This window comes from Talpa europaea (assembly GCF_964194135.1).
Source record: "Talpa europaea genome assembly, chromosome: 6".
NCBI classification, from domain to species: domain Eukaryota; kingdom Metazoa; phylum Chordata; class Mammalia; order Eulipotyphla; family Talpidae; genus Talpa; species Talpa europaea.
The window spans coordinates 69,571,544-69,591,735 of NC_140072.1; the positions used below are offsets into that span (position 1 = coordinate 69,571,544).

The 20,192-nt window shown below is 37.4% G+C and overlaps 1 protein-coding gene across 1 annotated transcript in view; it reads left to right on the forward strand.

Annotated features, from left to right (window-relative positions):
* The window catches only part of PNPT1 (polyribonucleotide nucleotidyltransferase 1), a gene marked incomplete at both ends in the record, with an annotated part of 52,571 nt that overhangs the window by 22,198 nt on the left and 10,181 nt on the right, over positions 1 to 20,192 (forward strand). The window contains 8 exons of the mRNA XM_084235064.1: positions 212 to 269; positions 1,712 to 1,808; positions 2,295 to 2,397; positions 12,095 to 12,165; positions 13,911 to 13,947; positions 15,892 to 15,958; positions 16,047 to 16,136; positions 17,063 to 17,116. Coding sequence (XP_084091190.1) covers positions 212 to 269; positions 1,712 to 1,808; positions 2,295 to 2,397; positions 12,095 to 12,165; positions 13,911 to 13,947; positions 15,892 to 15,958; positions 16,047 to 16,136; positions 17,063 to 17,116 — 577 coding nt within the window. The remainder of the gene's footprint in view (positions 1 to 211; positions 270 to 1,711; positions 1,809 to 2,294; positions 2,398 to 12,094; positions 12,166 to 13,910; positions 13,948 to 15,891; positions 15,959 to 16,046; positions 16,137 to 17,062; positions 17,117 to 20,192) is intronic.

Sequence of the window (20,192 nt, forward strand, 5' to 3'; positions counted from 1 at the left end):
GGGACCCTCCTCCGGTGGGCGGGGAGCAGCCGGGGATCGAATGGGCGCTGAAGAGGCTGCAGGCAACTTCGCAACCCAGCGCTCAACCGCTGCTCCACCGGACAGGCCCGAAATCTCAGTGTTCTTAAAATGTATTAATTGTGTAGTAATTTAAAAATAGAAGTGTTAAGTGTTGCTACCTATGTATAACTGTGTCTCAACTTTCTTTTAGATTTCCAGAGATGAAGCTGTTAACAAAATAAGATTAGATACAGAGGAACAGTTAAAAGGTAGCTTTTTTCTAATTTAAAAAGATTTAAAAGAAATAATATATTTTTAAACATTTCAGTTGTAAGAACTTACAGAAAACATTTTATTCTCTTTGCTCCTTAATATTCTTACTAAACTTGTGGTAATTTAGCACTAACTTGGGATGTATCACTAACTTCTATAAAATGTTTAAGTACTGTTCCTGACACACAGGGTGGTTGCTGGCCAATGTAGAATGTGAAATATTCCTGATCTTTTCTGTATTAGACTTTTACCTTCTAAGATGGGTAACGTTATAGGCTGTTATTTGAAAACATTAAAGATATTTTGTATTTTATTTTTGAGCTCTTAATCTGAGAAACTGCAGTAATCATGTGCTTGGCACATACAAAGTGTTCAGTTGCTGTTAATTGATGCTGTTCTTATTAATATCATGTGAAACTGTAAAATTTAGATTTTAGAGAATTTACCTCTCTAGAAATTATTAAGCAAAAGATTTTATTATATAATATCAATCACACAAACTGCATGTATACCAAGCCTGACATCAAATTCTTGTTATAACATTTTTCTAATAAACAAATACCTTTTCGGGCCTCCCTGGTGGCGCAGGCAGTTGAGCACTGCACTGTGAAGCTGTCCGCAGCCTCTGCAGTGCTGGTTCAATCCCAGCCGGCCAGGGAGAAGCCCACATGGTGAAGCAGACCTCTCCTGTCTCACCCACTACTCCCCTCAGCAGTGTATTTCTTCAGTATGCCTGTTCTGTTCCCATCTGTCTCTGGTGAATCCTCTCACCCTCCCACGCATCTGGCCTGTACCCGGGTTCTTGTATAAAATAAATAAATCTTTAAAAAAATAATATAATAAAAATACCTTCTCATCTGAGTACCTTAAGATTAAAAACTCTGCTTATTAGCATTGATATTAAGTCTGTAATAGCCACTGAAGAAAATTAATATTGTCATCATATTTCATCCAATTTATTAAGAATGAAAAGTCATGTAATATCTGTTGCCCTGCTTAAGAAAAGTGACTTTGTATTATACATAGTAAAAAATATAAGCTCTCTGCATTCATAAAATATTTTCATATTCCAGGTGCAACCCAGCTAAAAGCATAAAAGTTCATGTTAAAGTGTAATATTAAAAGTTATTCTTATCTGACAATGATACAGTATTTTATTATCTCTTTCATGGCCCTTATGGAAAGCTAATTTTAAAGCACTCTTGTTCCAGTAGAAAGTAAACTAAGTTCTCAGTAACAATCTCTTTGAAGTATTAAATACTTGGTGTGCCTCTCCTACTTGAGAACATTTGACTTAACTACATTGTTTTCCTGAGGACTAAATGTTCAGAATCAATTCCTTTGGTTTATCCCCCTAGTTAATTTATTTGATATTGTGAACTTAAGAGAAATCATCTCTTCCAGAGAAAAACCTTCATTTTTGTTCTTTCTTCCATAGAAAAATTTCCAGAGGCTGAACCATATGAAATAATAGAATCCTTCAATGTTGTTGCAAAGGAGGTTTTTAGAAGTATTATTTTGAATGAATACAAAAGGTAAACATGCACCTTTTTGATGGAATTAAACATATGCTCTCGCTGTAGTTTGCTATCAAAGTGGCAACTTGCTCAAAGCAAGAAACTGGCTTTTTTTCCAGTGACTGGTGAAGAATTATAACACTTATTTTATAAATGTGCACATATTGAAGAGTATGTGTATTGTGTGGAAGTGTGTGTGTCTCTGTATGGGCCTTGTGGGTAGAGTAATATTTTATATTGGGTTGTCGGAAAAGTCATGACTTTTTATGTTTTTTAAGGAAAAATGCCTCATGATTTTTCCAACGACCCAGTATATCTTTAACTGCACGTCAGAATTACCTGCAGAGCTTTTAAACAATACAGGTATATGGGTTACAGCCCTGGAATTCTGACTCAGTGAGACTTACCTTGAGGCCCATGTGTTTATATTATGATATGTAACGAGAGTTAATATGCAGTTTTTCTGATTTCCAACACTGCTTTAAATATTTATTTCCTTTATAGGTGTGATGGGCGGGATTTGACTTCACTTAGAAATATAAATTGTGAGGTAGACATGTTTAAAATTCTTCATGGATCAGCATTATTTCAAAGGGGACAAACACAGGTAATGTAAAAAAAACAATTATTTGCTGATTCTGGGTTGCTTAATTAGATCAAATATTGTATAACTGCTATAGGTTTTTATATGGAATGTATTATCTATTCACATTAATATTTGATACTTCAAAATATATTAATAGCTTTATTAAAGTATGACTGTCCTACAGAATACTACAAATATTTTTAAAGAGTCGATTTGATAAATGATCATGTGTGTACAATTGGCAAACTATCACCATAGTCAAGATAATGAGCATAACTATCATCCCCCAAAAGTTTCCTCATGCTCTGTAATTCCTTTTTTATGCCCCTTCCTTTTCCTCAGTCAACTATTGATCTGCTTTAGTCATTATAAACTAGTTTGCATTTTCTAGTGTTAGCTTGCTTTTTATTACATTATTCTTTAGTCTCAGGTACACAAAAATGAGTCAGTCATACTCCTCAGCTTATGGCATATTGTCATTGTTGGTCTATTTAAGGTACCCGTTTGTTTTCTCCATGTAGCCTGTACCTCAGTCCTTTTCCCTACGTAGTCACCACTTTGTTGTATTTAATATATATGTGTATCCATTGTTTTGTGTATAGTATTATACTCTATGCCTCTTTCTTTTTTATTCATTTTCTGAATCCGATTAGTATAAATTCGTGCATTATTGCTTTAATTTTTATTTCCCTGATCACTAGTGAAATTGAGCATCTCTTTATATAATAGCCAATCAAAATTGTCACTGGATATACAAACCATACCCTGGGAGACAGCACACCCCCAGAGCACTATTTTCATGTAAGGTGGTATCTCCTGGAATTCTATACTGTGATAGTGCTGGTTCAAGCTTGCTTTTTTGTGAATAACTGTACATATGCTTTGCCCAATTTTTTTTCTCTTTTTTTTTTTTTCCAGAGTCTCCAGCATTTTATTTATTTATTTTTTTTATAAATTTTATAGTTATATTCCCCATACAATTGCAGCCCCCCCCATTCTGACCCCAATCCCTCCCCTCCCGCCCCCGCCCCCCTAAAAGTGTCTCTGGTTCATAGTTTTTGTTGATTTTGATTTTTCACTTTCTTATATTCATTTTCCTGGTCCCTTATTTAAGTTTTCTAGATTGCTGCTATGAGTGAGACCATCCGGTATTTTTCTTTTTCTTTTTGGCTTATTTCGCTGAGCATGATCCCTTCCAGCGCCATCCATGTTGCTGCAAATTGCATGTCTTTATCTTTTTTGAATGCTGAGTAATATTCCATGGTATATATGTACCACATCTTCTTGATCCAGTCATCTATTTTTGGGCATTTGGGTTGTTTCCAAAGCTTAGCTATTGTAAACAGTGCTGCTATAAACATAGGGGTGCAGGTGTTCCTTGGAATTGATGTTTCTGTGTCCTTTGGGTAAATACCTAGGAGTGGAATTGCTGGATTCTATGTTTAGTACGTCCAGAAAGCTCCACACAGCTTTCCACAGTGGTTGGACCAGTTTGCACTCCCACCAACAGTGCAGAAGAGTTGCTTTTTCTCCACACCCTCGCCAACATTTGTTGTTGCTAGTTTTTTTAATATGTGCCATTCTCACTGGTGTAAGATGGTATCTCATGGTAGTTTTGATTTGCATTTCCCTGATGACAAGTGATGTTGAACATTTTTTCATATGCCTGTTGGCCATTTGCATTTCCTCTTCAGAGAAGTTTCTTTTTAGCTCTTCTGCCCATTTTTTGACTGGGTTATTTTCTTTGTTGTTGTTGAGTCTCATCAGCTCTTTGCAGATTTTTGTGATCAGTCCTTTATCATTAGTGTTGGGTGCAAAAATGTTCTCCCAGTTGGTGGGGTTTCTCTTTGTTTTTGTTATTGTCTCTTTTGCTGTGCAAAAGCTTTTTAATTTGATGTAGTCCCAGCTGTTTATCTTTGCCTTCACTATCACTGCTTTGGGTGATGTGTCTGTAAAGATGTCTTTCGGGTGCATGTCATGTAGTGTTTTGCCTATATTTCCTTCTATATATTTTATGGTTTCAGGTCTTATGTCTAGTTCTTTAATCCATTTTGAGTTGATTTTTGTGTATGGTGTGAGGTAGTGGTCAAGCTTCATTCTTTTGCATGTAGCGACCCAGTTTTCCCAGCACCATTTATTGAACAAACTTTCTTTGCTCCAATGCATATTCTTTGCTCCTTTGTCAAAGATTAGTTGACCATGAATCTGTGGGTTTATTTCTGGATTTTCTATTCGATTCCATTGGTCTGTATGTCTGTTCTTGTTCCAATACCATGCAGTTTTGATGATTATGGCTTTGTAGTATAGTTTGAAGTCTGGGAGTGTGATGCCTCCATTCCCTTCTTTTTTTTTCAGGAGAGCTTTGGCTATTCGGGGTTTTTTGTGATTCCATATGAATTTCATCAATAATTGTTCTATTTCTTTGAAGAATGACATTGAAATTTTGATTGGAATAGCATTGAATCTGTATATTGCTTTTGGAAGGATGGCCATTTTAATAATGTTTATTCTTCCAATCCATGAGCAGGGGATGTCTCTCCATTTCTTTGTGTCTTCTTCTATTTCTTTTAACAGTGTTTTATAGTTTTCTTTGTATAGGTCCTTTACCTCTTTTGTTAGATTTATTCCCAAATATTTGATTTTTTTTGTTTCAATAACAAAAGGGATGGCTTTTTTGATTTCTTCTTCTTCAGATTTATTGTTTGTGTATAGGAAGGCTACTGACTTTTGCGTGTTGATTTTGTATCCTGCCACTTTACTGAACTGATTGATGAGTTGAATTAGCTTTTCTGTGGAGTTTTTGGGGTTCTCTATGTATAATATCATATCGTCTGCAAATAGTGATAGTTTGACTTCTTCTTTTCCTATTTGGATTCCTTGGATGTCTATCTCTTGTCTTATTGCCCTGGCTAGGACTTTCAGTATTATATTGAACAGCAGTGGTGAGAGTGGACATCCTTGTCTTGTTCCAGATCTTAATGGAATTGCTTTCAGCTTTTCACCATTGAGAATGATACTGGCTGTTGGCTTGTCATAGATGGCCTTTATGATGTTGAGGTTTATTCCTTGTATCCCAAGAATTTCAAGGGCTTTTATCATGAATGGGTGTTGCACTTTGTCGAAAGCTTTCTCAGCATCTATTGATATTATCATATGGTTTTTATATTTCTTTTTGTTGATGTGTTGGATAACGTTGATTGATTTTCGGATGTTAAACCATCCTTGTGTCCCTGGAATGAATCCTACTTGGTCGTGGTGAATTATCTTATTGATACGTTGTTGGATTCTGATAGCTAAAATTTTATTGAGGATTTTTGCATCAGTGTTCATTAAGGAGATTGGCCTGTAGTTTTCCTTTTTTTGTGTTGTCCTTGTTCGGTTTTGGTATTAGTGTAATGTTGGCTTCATAAAACGTGTTTGGTATTGTCCCTTCCTTCTCAATTTTTTGGAAGAGTTTGTGAAGGATAGGCACTAATTCGTCTCTGAATGTTTGGTAGAATTCATTTGTAAATCCATCAGGTCCTGGGCTTTTGTTTTTGGGGAGGTTTTTGATTACCATTTCAATTTTGCTGCTTTTAATTGGTCTGTTTAGGTGTTCTATTTCGTCTTTATCTAGCTTTGGGTGATTGTAGAGTTGTAGGAATTTGTCCATCTCCTCTAGATTGTTAAACTTGTTTCCATATAACTGTTCATAGTAGTTACTGATTATTCTTTTGATTTCTGCTGTGTCCGTTGTGATTTCTCCTCTTTCATTGATGATCCTGTTTATTTGTGCTTTCTCCCTTTTTTCCTTTGTGAGCCTGGCTAGGGGTTTGTCTATTTTATTGATTTTTTCAAAGAACCAGCTCTTGGTTTCATTGATCTTTTGGATTGTTTTTTTAGTTTCAATTTCATTTATTTCTGCTTTGTTTTTTATTATTTCTTTTCTTCTACTGGTTTTGGGGTTTTTTTGTTGTTCTTTTTCTAGATCTTTGAGCTTCGAGTTTAGGTTGTTTTTTTGCGTTCTTTCTTGTTTCTTGATGTGAGCTTCTATTGCTATATATTTTCCTCTTATTACTGCTTTTGCTGCATCCCATACATTTAGGATATTGGTGTCCTCCTTGTCGTTCAATTCAAAAAATTTTTTAATTTCTTCTTTGATCTCCTCATTAGTCCAATGGTCTTCCAGTACTGTGGTTTTTAATCTCCATGAGGTAGGAAAGTTCCTTGCCTTCTTTTTATGGTTTATTTCTAGTTTGATGCCTTCATGGTCAGAAAAGATGGTTGATTTGATTTCAATCTTGGTGAATCTGTTGATGTTTGTCTTGTGCCCCAGTATGTGATCGATCCTGGAGAATGATCCGTGTGCGCTTGAGAAAAATGTGTACTCAGTTTTTTTGGGGTTTAGTGTTCTATAGATGTCTGTTAAGCCCAATTGCTCTAGGTCCTTATTTAGAGCTTTGGTTTCTTTACTTATTTTTTGTCTTGTTGATCTATCCATCGTTGATAGTGGTGTGTTGAAGTCTCCCACTATGTATGTGTTTTCTCTGATGTCTGTTTTCAGAGAGGACAACAGTTGTCTGATATATTTTGGTGCTCCTTCGTTTGGTGAGTATATGTTAATGAGTGTTATTTCTTTTTGAAGTATTGTCCCCTTGATCATAATGTAGTGACCATTGGGGTCTCTTTTTATCTTTTTGAGTTTGAAATCTGTTTTATCTGATATAAGTATAGCTGTTCCTGCTTTCTTTTTTGGTCCATTTGCTTGTAGGATTGTTTTCCATCCTTTAACTTTGAGCCTATTTTTATCTTTTGTAGCTAAATGTGTTTCCTGGAGACAGCAAAAGGTTGGGTTTTGTTTCTTAATCCAGGCTGCAACTCTGTGTCTTTTTATTGAAGAGTTTAGTCCATTTACATTTAGAGTTAATATTGATATGTTAACATCTGTATTTGCCATTGTGTTTGTCTTTCCTTTGATTTTATTTATTTATTCTTTTAATAACTTTTTTTTTTTTTTGGCCTTCTTTCATTGTTATTCGTCCCTCTGAGGTTCTGGCTTTAGGACTCCTTGTAGTATTTTTTGGAGTGGGGTTTAGTTGCAATGAAATTCCGGAGTTTCTGTTTGTCTGGGAAGGTCCATATTCTTTCTTCAAAGAGGAAGGAGAGCTTTGCGGGATAGAGTATTCTTGGTTGGCATCTGTTTTCTTGGAATCTGTTGACTATGTCCCTCCATTCTCTCCTTGCCCGTAGTGTTTCTTCGGAGAAGTCTGATGTCAGCCTGATTGGCTTTCCTTTGAATGTTATCTGTTTCTTCCCTCTTGCCAGCTTCATTATTTTTTCCTTGTCCTGGATTCTTGGGAGCTTTACTATTATGTGTCTTGCTGTATTTTTCCTTTCGTCGTGGAAGTTTGGCGTTCTTCTTGCTTCTTGTATATCAATTTTCAGCTCCTTCTTCACATTTGGGAAGTTCTCTTCAATTATCTCTTTGAATATTTTCTCTGTTCCTACATCTCTCTCCTCTCCTTCTGGTATTCCTATAACTCTTATATTTCCTTTCCTCATGGAGTCAGATAGTTCCCGAAGTCTTTCCTCGTTCTTTTTCCTTCGTGCTTCTCTTTCCTTTTCTGTTTTGGTTCTTTTTATTTCTGTGTCTTCAAGATTACTTATTCGTTCTTCCATTTCATCTATTCTGCTTTCATTGCTTTTCCCAGAATTCTTTAGTTCTTCCATTAATTCTTTGATCTCCTGCATTTCTTTTACTTCCCTCTTTAGGGACTCAATTTCTTTCTTCTGACCATTGTTTTCCCTCTCTAGGGACTCAATTGCATTCTTCTGATCGTTGATTATTTTTCCCTTATCATTGTTTTCCTTTATGACTTCTGTCAGTTTTTTAATCACGGCAATTTTAAATTCTCTTTCTGGAAGGCTCAGAAATTCTTCCAAGTTATTGTCGTTGCAATCTGGGGGCTGGTTTTCTTTTTGTGGTGTGCTTTTTCTCTGGAGAGTTGCTAGGTTGCATGTGGTTCTTCTCCTCCCTACCGTCTGTTTTCTAATTTGCCGTATGCGTTGGGACACTGTGTTGTTGGGACTGGCCGGCATCTTGGGTGGGCTTCTCTGCTCCCCTCTGGTTCCTCCATGAGTCATCTGTCAGTTTCAAGCAGTCTTTACTGGAGAAAGGTCCCTGTTCTAAAATGCCGATGTGGGGACACACTCCCCTGTGCGCCTGGTCTGCCCCGGCCGTGGGTTTCTGCTCCCCCTCTGGGCTTGGACTGCAGGCCAGAGGGGGTCTGGCGTGGGCGAACTTCCCCCGCTCACCTCTGCCTCCTGAGGAAGCCTTCTGCAGGTAGTCTTTACTGAAGAAATGTCCCTGTTCTAAAATGGTGATGTGGGACACACTCCCTGCGCGTCTGGTCTCAGGCACACTCTTCTGCGCGCCTGGTCTGCCCCGGCTGTGGGTGCTCGCTCTCCCTGTGGGCTCAGACTACTTGTTCGGAAGGGGCCCGGTGTGGGCTAACCCCCCAGCTGGCCACTGGCTCCTTCAGGAGCCTCTGCTGGCTTCAAGTCGCTAGGTGGCGCCAGAGATCTCTCCTAGAGCCCTTGGGGAGCTGATTTTCCACCCCGTGGGACAGGGAGCAGAGCGGGGATGGTAGGGTACACCTCAACGGCTTTGGTGTGCTGTGTCTGCCTTGTGCCCCACCGTCGTGGGGAACCCACGCCCCTAATTTCGTGCCCCGGGTCTCTGTTCCAAAGCCCTCAGTTCCAGGACGCGGGCTGTAGCCCAGATCAGTGGCGCGGGAATGGCGCCTTTTGAATCCCACTTCCCTGCCTGGGTGCCTTGTTCCTGCTCACTCAGGGAGGGCCTCCGCGGTCTCCCCGCAAGCCGGATCAGCGCAGCTTTCTGCGCAAGCTTACCGGGCGGCCGGGGCTGTGTGCTGGTGCTGGTCTCCTCCTGGGGGGCGGGGCTCTCTTTAATGGCGCCTGGAGCTCACCTCCGTGGCGGATCCTGCAGGGTTCTCCACAGCTCCCGTTCACGGGGTGTGGTGGCTGAAATAGTTCCTTTCCACTCACAGTCCCACTTGCTGCGTCCGTTTTTTTGTTGGCCGTTTTTGGTTTGTTGTTTCCCTCCTCTCTGCCGGTTGGAGAGTGCCGACTTTGTGGGCGGGGGAGGGGAGCAGGGTTCTGCGCTTCCCTCCCTTCTGGTCCTCTTTTATGGCAACTTTCTTCTTTGGGCAGTTTGCTGGAGTCGTCCGTTTATCTTCCGTGTCCCAGTTCTCACTGGGACCTGCCGCTTTTCCTCCCTATTAACATTTTTTAATGGGAGATCTTACTCGCAGCGTCTCCTCGCCGCCATGTTGCTCCGCCCCTTTCTCTTTTTTCTCTTTTGACATTTACTTTTTCCTTCAGTTTTCTAGTAAATTCGTAGTGCTTTAAAATTAATTCTTTTCAGTAACCACTCATAGTATGTGTCATCTTCTTTGACATAATGCATTTTAACTTTGCTTATAGTGGCCTCCTGTATATCTAGAGTGAATCTGAAATTTTTTATTTTTATGGAGTAAATCCTTCCCGTTTTTATGTTTGTTTTGTAAAGTCTTATTTAAGAACGCCTCCCTTGCCCCAAAGTCACAAAATTATGCACCTTTTTCTTTTTTCTATTAACTTCCTAACTTTAATTGTCAAAATTGGGTCATTATCAATCTTGGAATTAATTCCTGTACATGATGGCAAAGTGGGAACCACCATGTTATACAAGACTATTTATACAATAAATACTGTTATACAATAGTTATACAATACTATTGAATAATTCGTTTTTCCATTGACTTTTGTTACCACCACATAAATAAACTATAAATTTTTTATCTATACTCTCCCGTTGTTCTATGAGTTTTCTGGGTCATTTTCAAACTTCTAATGTGTTTTTGGGGTATGAATAATCTGAGAAGCAAATCCCCTTCCCATCCCATCACCCCCAAATTGTCCTGATTATTCTGGTATATTTGTCCCATCATTTGAATTTTTCATGTTCTTTAACATACCCTTCTGGGATGTTAGATTATAATTTCCCTGAATTTGTAGATTAATTTGAGAGAAAAATGGTATTTTTAAAATTTTGATCACAGTTTTTACAATACCTATAGTCTATCTCACCTTTAATTCCAGCACAGAGCATTATCCTGGGGTGTTTGCTCCTGTGCTATAGGTGTTTAAACTCAAACTTAAGAAAGTGTTCATTTATTATTTGGTTTTAGCCTTTGTGTGAGAAATGACTAGTGTTTTGACTATTCCAGCCTTGGCCCAAATATATAGTAGCTTCTATAAATCTCTTATATGTTGTTTATATATACAACTTGTTTCTCCTTACTGAATGAGACTCTAGCTGTTCTATTTTGAAAGCCTCAAAAAGCAAGTAGTCCTTGCTGTGAACCTCCATCCCTGCAGCTCTCCAACAATGTACCCTGTATCTTTTGTACCAACTCTGTGCACCCTCTTATCCAGTGCTGTACTAGGTCTTAGGAATCCTAGATAGGGCCTCCCTGGTGGCTCAAGGGGTTAAGACGCAACCTATAAAGCTATCCGCAGCCGCTGCAACATGTGTTCATCCCAGCCAGGGAGCTACCCACATGTCACAGCAGACCTCTCCTGACTCTCCCACTGCTCCCCTCAGCAGTGTATTTCAGTCACTCTGCCTTTTCTGTTCCCCATTCTATCTCTGGTGAATCCTCTTACCGCCCACAATTCTGGCCTGTACGTATGCATAAATAAATAAATCTTAGAAAAAAAAGAATCCTAGATATTGGCATATGCCTGAGTGAATAAGAATAAGGGTTCTATACTGCAAAAGCCCCTTTTGTGGATTGTACTGCCACGGTGTCTGTACAAACACAGTTCACTTAAAAGTTTTTCCAACTCCCTTCCACCAGACCATTGCTCCTAGTGTGTGCTGTGGGCATCTGTTTTTCCTTCAAGGATTTTTCCCTTTGTTCTGCTGCAATCTAGTTGTCATTTCATGGAGGAGGCAAGCCTGGTGTCTTCACTCTGCTGCCATCTTCCTGTAGGTACTTTTAAGACTTTTGTCTTTGGTTTTCACCAGTATGGCTATGAAAGTATTTTTTTAGTATTTATCTAGTAAGAATTTCCTGCGTTTGAATGTGTAGATTTGTTTCTTTCATCAAACCTAAGAAATTTTAGCCATAATTTCTTCAGATATGTTTTGAGTACAATTATAATAGCTCGCAAAAGTCCTTTACTGTTAATCCAACATCTGAATCGACTGAGAGTCTTTCTCTTGAGGGAGGGTCCTATTTCCTGCTTATAGATTGTATCCTGGACTTTGTGAATGATACATTGGCGAGTCTCTGGTTTAGGCTATATCACCAAAAAAAATACAGAACATTTTAAGCAGGCAGTTTTACTGGTCAAACCTTTATTGAGGCCTCCTTTATGGTCAGTTTTTATAAAACTCCACTCCTGCCCTCTTTCCCCAGCACTCCTAATACAGTCTTTTATATCAATATATGTTAGATGTTTTGATTACTGAGGTTTATATATAACACTAATATTTGTAGAATGAATAAATATTTACTGTATTAAGTTACTACCAGGACAAGCTATGTATAAAATAGACTTACCATATTCCTTTAAGAGCTAATGGGGTTCTTTAAATATTTTTCGTTTTCATCTTTGTAAAATAGAGGTAAATAGAAGCCTAAAGAGGTTTTTTTTCCTTCTTTTTTAGGTGCTTTGTACTGTTACATTTGATTCATTAGAATCCAGTATTAAGTCAGACCGAATTATAACAGCTATAAAGTAAGTTATGTTTTTTATTTGTGATGTTCCAGTATCTAAATGAAAGTCATATGGTAATTATTCATTATTAATTTTTTAAACCTGTATCTGTGTATTTAATTACTGTTTACATAGTAAATAGGAATTTTATTATTTTAAGGGATTATTTGAGTGATATTTTTTATTATTGGTTGGAACACATTTTGATAAAGCTTATAAATTTTTAATGTAGGGACATTTAGTTTTTTCTCTGTCTCTAGAACCATTCTTCAGGACAAATTTTGCTAGGTAGTATTGAGTAGATAACTTTATTATAAAGAGAGCTATATAAATAATGTATTATTTAATATATATTAATAAATAAGAGTTTCAGCTGCTGAAAAGAACCTGGAGAGTATTAACGAATGAAAGAAAATCGCATCTATTTTCAAGTTACATTTAAGTTTGTGTTCAGAAATACTTGAGTCTCTTCCTTTATTCCTAAAAAGTTAGCAATTAACTCATTTGATCAATTTTAGATTATGAAAATGTGTATTACAGTCCCCACCAGTATTATGGCATCAGAATCCTATGACTCACAGCTACAATTTCCTTGGTACCTAATAGAGTTGCTTCCCTTTCCCTGGTTAAGGGTCTCAGAAGACCACTGAACTTGCCTTCCTCTTCTGCTCAATTAATGAGGATAATTCCCAGTATCTTCTAGATAGACTCACTGATTGCTTATTACATATCTGATGAAACTGACCTTGCATATTTGTATATAAGGCTGGGCTGCTCATGTTAATCATAATCGCTTTTCTAGGAGTTCTCATACTTTCTTTGTGTTCCTGCCGTGGACAAAACTTGGTTGCCATACCATTCTTCACTTTGATTCCTTTCTCTACTAGAGCACTGGGGTTGGCCAGGACAATTCTTTACATTCTAGTCTTAGATTTATAATCTGTATAATTAAAGGGACACACATCACTCAATCTTGCTGGCCATCGGTTTCCTTATCTTGTGAATATGGGTAGTGATCTGAGCTAGTGATCTCTCCTCTCTAGTTTCCAAAATCAATGATTCTTTAGTTTTCTGAAAGAGTCTGCTTTTTAGATTTCTTTCCCCATGTTTTTAGTTAATGGTTATGCAAATTGATCTCTAGCCAAGGACTATCCTCTGCACAAAGAGGTACCTTCTGTAATTTCAAGCAAAGGGGACACTGTTTATGCTAAGACCCCATATGTTCCTATCTTTTCCAGATGAAATTGATTTCCTACTTCTAGAAATTGTATTCTTCCCATTCATCTCCTGCCCTCCACTATGGCTCTAAATACAGCCAGAGCAGTTCCCTTTTCAGACCCTGAAAAGATCTTTCCTCTCAAATTTTTTTGATTAATATATAATTGTTTCGGCTATATCATATCAATTGCTGATCTTAATTTCATATGTTGAGTAGGAAAAAAAAATCCTAATCCTGTTGTTTACCAAATGTGTTTATGACATTTAGGATTCTCAGTAGTTAGTAATGCTTGAAATGTAAGTCAACTGTCTGAGTATTCAAATGTGTATATTTAAGTTCTAGTTGAAGTAAAGTTGTTTTCTGAAATCTGTGATGAAGTCATTCATAAGCCCCAGGAAAAATTTCTGGTTTTGACATTCATCCTTCTGATTCTTAGAGTTTTGAATTTCAGACCAATTGTTTAAAAAAAAAAAAAAAATCTTTATATTTTGTTAAGTAGAATAAATTAGTATATGTATGATTTTTTTGTATGTTTTTTTTCTTACAGTGGGATAAAAGATAAAAATTTCATGCTGCACTATGAGGTAAGGTGAACTTTCCTCATACATAAAAGTGAACAATGTAGTAGACTGTTTTAGTCAAGAAAGACTTGTGCCTGTTCACATGTGTCAGACAAAATGGGGTTTTTGAAATATCTCAAATAATAAATCACCTTTTCCCTTTAGTTCATTTAAATGTTCATATTTTCATTCAATTTATTAGTAATAAAAAGACTGAGGAATTTAATATTAAACTACTTTACGTGAAAATATAGTACTTTTGGGCCTCCCCGGTGGCGCAGCGGTTGAGCGCTGGGTTGCGAAGCTGCCCGCGGCCTCTGCGGCGCCGGTTCGATCCCCGACTGCTCCCCGGCCACCGGAGGAGGGTCCCACATGGCGCGCAGACCTCTCCTGCCACCCGCTGCTCCCCTCAACAGTGTACTTCGGTCCTTCTGCCTGCTCTGCTCCCCGCTCTGGCTCTGGTGAATTCTCTCACCCTCCCGCGCTTCTGACTGTACCCAATGCTTGTATAAACAAAACAAACAAACAAATAAATAAAAAACATGCCTCTATAAAAAAAAAAAAAGAAAAAATAAAATAAAATAAAAAAAAAGAAAATATAGTACTTTTAATTTCAGTATTTGAAGCCTCTATCTTGAAAGACTAGTGTAAGATAGAAAGTCGCTTCACTTTTGAATGACCCTTTTTGCCTGCTTAGAATTCCAATATATCAATTTTGTTGAATCTGCTATAATTAATAGAGAATATTTCTGCTAGAAAATATAGATCCATGAACTGGAAATTCTCTCAGATCTTGAGTCTCTTATAAATAACTTGTTCCTGATATACCTATATGCTGTAGAAGCCAGAGAGGAGGAGTAATTGAGTAAAACACATTCTTTATCATGAGCGGAAGAACACAGCAATTGTTAAAAAAGGACAGCTGTAAAAAAAAATGCTGATTATTAGGAAAAAAGGTGAGGGGTTCTGATCAACAGAGAGATATGGCCTGTTAACTCATATCATCTCATTTTTCAGAATCTTTTTATTGTGAAATAAAATTCGGATACTGAAAACCATGTAAAGGGAAGCATGGCTTAAAGAGTTTTTAAGAGGCACCATGTAAGTCAGAGTATTTTTAGAATGTTGCCAGTCACTGCAGACACCCCTTCCATGTTTTTATCCAGTCTCAACATGCTTCTTCCCCTAAAAGTAACTACTCTCCTAAGGATTATAATGACCACTTCCTTGTGTTTCTAATATACACCCCAAATACTCTAGTTTTGTCCAGTTTTTAAAATTTGATAATACATTTTAAGTCTCTTTTAATATTTAGGTTCTCCTCCATCAGATTCTTTTCTTTACAGTCTATCTGTTAAAGTCCCATACCCATTTAACCTATGGAGTTCCCCACAATCTGGGTTTTGCTGATTGCATATTCATAGTGCTTTCAACATGTTCCTCTGGCCTTTTCTATCTTACAAATTGACTGGTAGATCAGAGATTTGATCAAATTCACCTTCCATTGCTTCTTTAATAAAATATTTTGTTAAAGAAACTGGAGTTCCAGTTTTCTATGGGAAATTTCTCAATTTTTCAAATGATCTTAATTTATATTCCTTTAAGACAATATATTGGTCAAATAAAACAGTTTGCAACTTCTGGTTAAAGTGGAAACTTCATTACTTTACATTCTTCAATGTATATCTCTTTAATATATATATTTTCTTATTACAAAAATGTAATATTTTGTTATTTGTTAATAGTTTAGAACAGAAATCTATGGTGAATCCCAATCACCATTGACTTCCCACTTCATAATTTACATACACACTAGAATTAGCAACTTTAGTGATAGATTTGGTACATATTTTAGATATCCAGGCATTGTGTGTGTATGTGTATAATTTGTTTTTTTATTTTAGTGTTATATCTTGAATATCTTTCCATATTAATTATATATGTGTATGTTTTATTTTGGTTTCTTAGTTTCCTCCTTATGCAACAAATGAAATTGGCAAAGTAACTGGTATAAATAGAAGAGAACTTGGGCATGGTAAGTACAAACCTGTAAATTTATATGGTGTTTTTATAGACAGTGCATTTTTTCCTATTGTCTTCTGTTATTTTCTATTCTGATTTAGGTGCACTTGCTGAGAAAGCTTTGTATCCTGTTATTCCCAAAGATTTTCCTTTCACCATAAGAGTCACTTCTGAAGTGCTAGAGTCAAATGGTATGGTACTGAAATACATTAATCTCAAAAAGACATACTCTCTGTTATATTAACTTTCAAAGAGAAAAACGTTTAATCATATATTTGTCTAAAATAGTTTTTAGCTGATGAGTTGTTTTAAAAGCAACATAAAGCAAATGTTTCTTAGGTATCTGTTAAAATACATAAATTTTAGGTTATTCGTTTCTTTATTTTTACAAACAAACTCTAGAGCAAGGCTTGGGGTGAGGAAGAAGAAAATAGGATGATCCTGTTAGGCCAGGGACAACACCTGTCATATAGCATAAATAATTAAGCAGACAACACAGAGGAAGACTGAGCTAAAATGTCATATTTCTGAGCTAAAATGTCATATTTAAAATAAAAAATCAGTCTTTATATCTAGGCAGGTATAGCCACTGGAGGCAGAAAAGGCACAGTTTTCAAAGATGTTGCTGACATAGAGCAGATGATCATAGATATTAAAGAAAAAATAATAAAGTAGACTCAGAATTTAACCCAGAGACATTATGTTCTCCACTGCATGTAACTAGACTATAGCTGTGACCCAATGAGAAAGCCAGAGCCCAGAGTCTTTAGCTATCTTCTGATTAAGCAACTCTTAAAGAGGCATGCTGATCTTTCTAGGGAGTGTCTTAGAATCAGACTCTCTACAGTAGTGCTATTCAATAGAACTTAATGTGATATAAGAAATTCTGTATCTGTATCTGAGCTAGTCAGCCACTTGTGACCAATAGCTAGCATACTGGTCTGGTAGCACTGGTTTGTAGTAAAGGAGAAATTGCCCTAAGTGCTTGCTAAAATGAAAAAAGGAATAGGGAATATTTATATTATTATTGAATATTCATAAGGAAACACCAATAATAACAATTTTCTGTAGTTAAGAAAATTAGTATATTGTAAAGCAAGTATTTTTCTTTCTATAGGGTCCTCTTCTATGGCGTCTGCATGTGGCGGCAGTTTAGCATTAATGGATGCAGGTAAAAGAATTACGTCTCAAAACTGTTAATACCTTATATACACTGATTCTTACATTATGAAAGATTTCTTTAAAATTAGATTTTAATAAAATTTTGAAGTCAGATTATAAATTACCAAACCACAGGCAAAATGGTTACAAAGTGCAGTTTCAATTTCACATACATCTGCTGGAATTCTTACTTTTGGCTAAAAGCAGTACACTAAATTTAGCTATCTACTTGATTTAGTGACCCAGCAAACTTTCTTACCTTCTAAAAGGTAAGAATTGATTCTAATCACCCAAAGAAGTTTGGATACTCTGCATAAGTATAATGACCATGAAGAAATTAAAATCTTCCATTCAATTTATTCAAGGCACAAAAAGAGCACACCACTCATAGAAGTGTATGCAGAATTTTTTTTTTTTAAAGATTTATTTATTTATTTATACAAACATTGGGCACAGTCAGAAGCTTGGGAGGGTGAGAGAATTCACCAGAGACAGAGTAGGGATCAGAACAGGCAGACTGACGAAGAACACTGCTGAGGGGAGCAGTGGGCGGCAGGAGAGGTCTGCGCGCCATGTGGGACCCTCACCCGGCAGCTGGGGATCGAACCGGCGCGGCAGAGGCTGTGGGCAGCTTCACAACCCAGTACTCAACCACTGCACCACCGGGGAGGCCCAGTGTATGCAGAATTTTAGGAAGACTGCAAGTGGCTCAACATAATAATCCATGGTCTGAAAAACCAGAAAGGAGTCAACCTGTTGAGACTCTGAAAACAGTTTCTGCCAGTCACCAATGATGCTATTCAAGAAAACATTGAAAACATTCAAGAGGTCTCACCAAGAGTTCCCTGAAAAGTTCACACATTTACATTACTGTTATGAAAGATACAAAGGACAGCGTGATCAAGGATGAAATGAAAAAATGGTGTGAATACATAGCATTATTTAGAAAAATTAAAACTTAGCCCAAAGCACAAAAGATACTTCTTTAGTTTTGTTCAGTGGAAGGAATTTGATATTTAAGGTAGCTGGTAAAATGCTGCTCCTGCCATATATATACCAAGCACTGACCTAAGCTCTTGGAACATAGTGGTAAAACATGGGCCCTGGTCTCATTGATTTTGTACTCATCAGTCTTCTCTTTTTGTTTTGGAAAATACTCCACCAAATCTTGAAAATCATGAACTGAAAGATAAAGAAATCATAAGAGAGTCTTTAACTGCTTTAAATTAATCCAGATCTTGTGGTATAGATAAATACCCATTCTAAGTAATCATGAGAACTTAAGGATGATATAATTGAACCATGTTCACAGTGTTTAAGAAATCATGGAAATTGGCATACTAAAGACAGAGTTCTTATGAAAGATAAGAAACATATTTTCTGTAAAGTATGACTCAGTAAACTTGATAGTGACCCTTTGGAAAACTTTTTAACATGTCATTAAAAAGTATATTAGGGGCCTCCCTGGTGGTGCAAGGGGTTAAGCACAGCACTATGAAGCTATCACAGCCTGTGCAGCACAATTTTGATCCCCAGTCAGCCACATGGCACAACAGACCTCTCCTGACTCACCCACTGCTCCCCTCAGCCCTGTATTTCAGTCAATCTGCCTGTTCTGTTCCCCACTCTGTCTCTGCTGAATCCTCTCACCCCACGCACCTCTGGCTTGTACCCCAGTTCTTGTATGCATAAATCTTTAAAAAAAAAAAAAAGTTCCAGTTTGATTGTTTCTATTCCATCTATTAAAAAAAAAAGTATATTAGGGGGCCTCCCTGGTGGTGCTAGGGGTTAAATCTCAGCACTATGAAGCTGTACACAGCCACTGCAACACGAGTTCAATCCCTGGCCAGGGAGGTGACCCACATGGTGCAGCAGACCTCTCCTGTCTTGCCCACTGCTCCCCTCAGCAGTGTATTTCAGTCAAATCCACCCATTCTGCTCCCCACTCTGTACCTGGTGAATTCTCTCACCTTCTGCACCTCTGGCCTGTACCCCAGTTCTTCTATGCATAAATAAATCTTTTTTTTTTTAAAAAAGTATATTAGAAAGGATGCTGTGGAGAGGAGCCAGAAAGGATATACTTAGGATATACTTAAAATAAGTTGTATCATAGCAAGCTTTCTGGTTTTGTAAATATACTAGATTAGGAGGTGGATGTAGTTGTTGATATCGTATTAAGAGTTCAGCATGGGGGGGCCTCCCCTGGTGGCGCAGCTGTGGAGTGCTGGGTTGCGAAGCTGCCCGCAGTCTCTGCAGCGCCAGTTCAATCCCTGGCCACCGGCGAGGGTCCCACATGGCGCGACAGACCTCTCCTGTCTCGCCCACTGCTCCCCTCAGCAGTGTGTTTCGTCAGTCTGCCTATTCTGTTCCCCGCTCTGGCTCTGGTGAATCCTCTCACACTCCCGCGCTTCTGACTGTACCCAGTGCTTGTATAAATAAAGAAATAAATTTAAAAAAAAAAAAAAGAGTTCAGCATGGCAGTTCATGATACTGACAAATACAGATGGGTAACTGAAATGCTAAGTGACAGTTTTGATCTCTAAAAAATGTTAACAGGATTAAAAAATATGTATGGAACCGAATAGAAAAAAATTAAATTTGACAAGATTGATTGTCAAGTTCCATGGGAAAAGCTCACAATGAGTATGCAATTCAGTTCAAACACAAGTGCTTAACCCTCTGTCAGGCGCTGTCCTGTGCTTCAGGGATACAAATTGGTGCCTACAACTTACAGGTGCAAAAGATACTAACAGATCAAAGAGGGAAAACAGATATATACAAAGCATACTATGTACAATATGGATGGAAAAAACTAGGGTGAAGGTAATTGGTTATAGAGACAGCTATAGTTCATCTGATTTTAAAGGTTGAGTAGCTATTGATCAGACATATTAGGAGCAGGGCCTATATTTAATGCTTAAGGAATAGCATGTGCAAAGTTATAAAAGAGTGTAGTGTGTTTCTGAAATGTATTTGAAAAAAAGTGATGAAATAATAAATTGGACCATATTTATTATGGTCTTAAGCTAAGAAGGTTGAACTTAAAGCTGGTATTTCCCAACTCAGGATGTTGATTATTGTATATC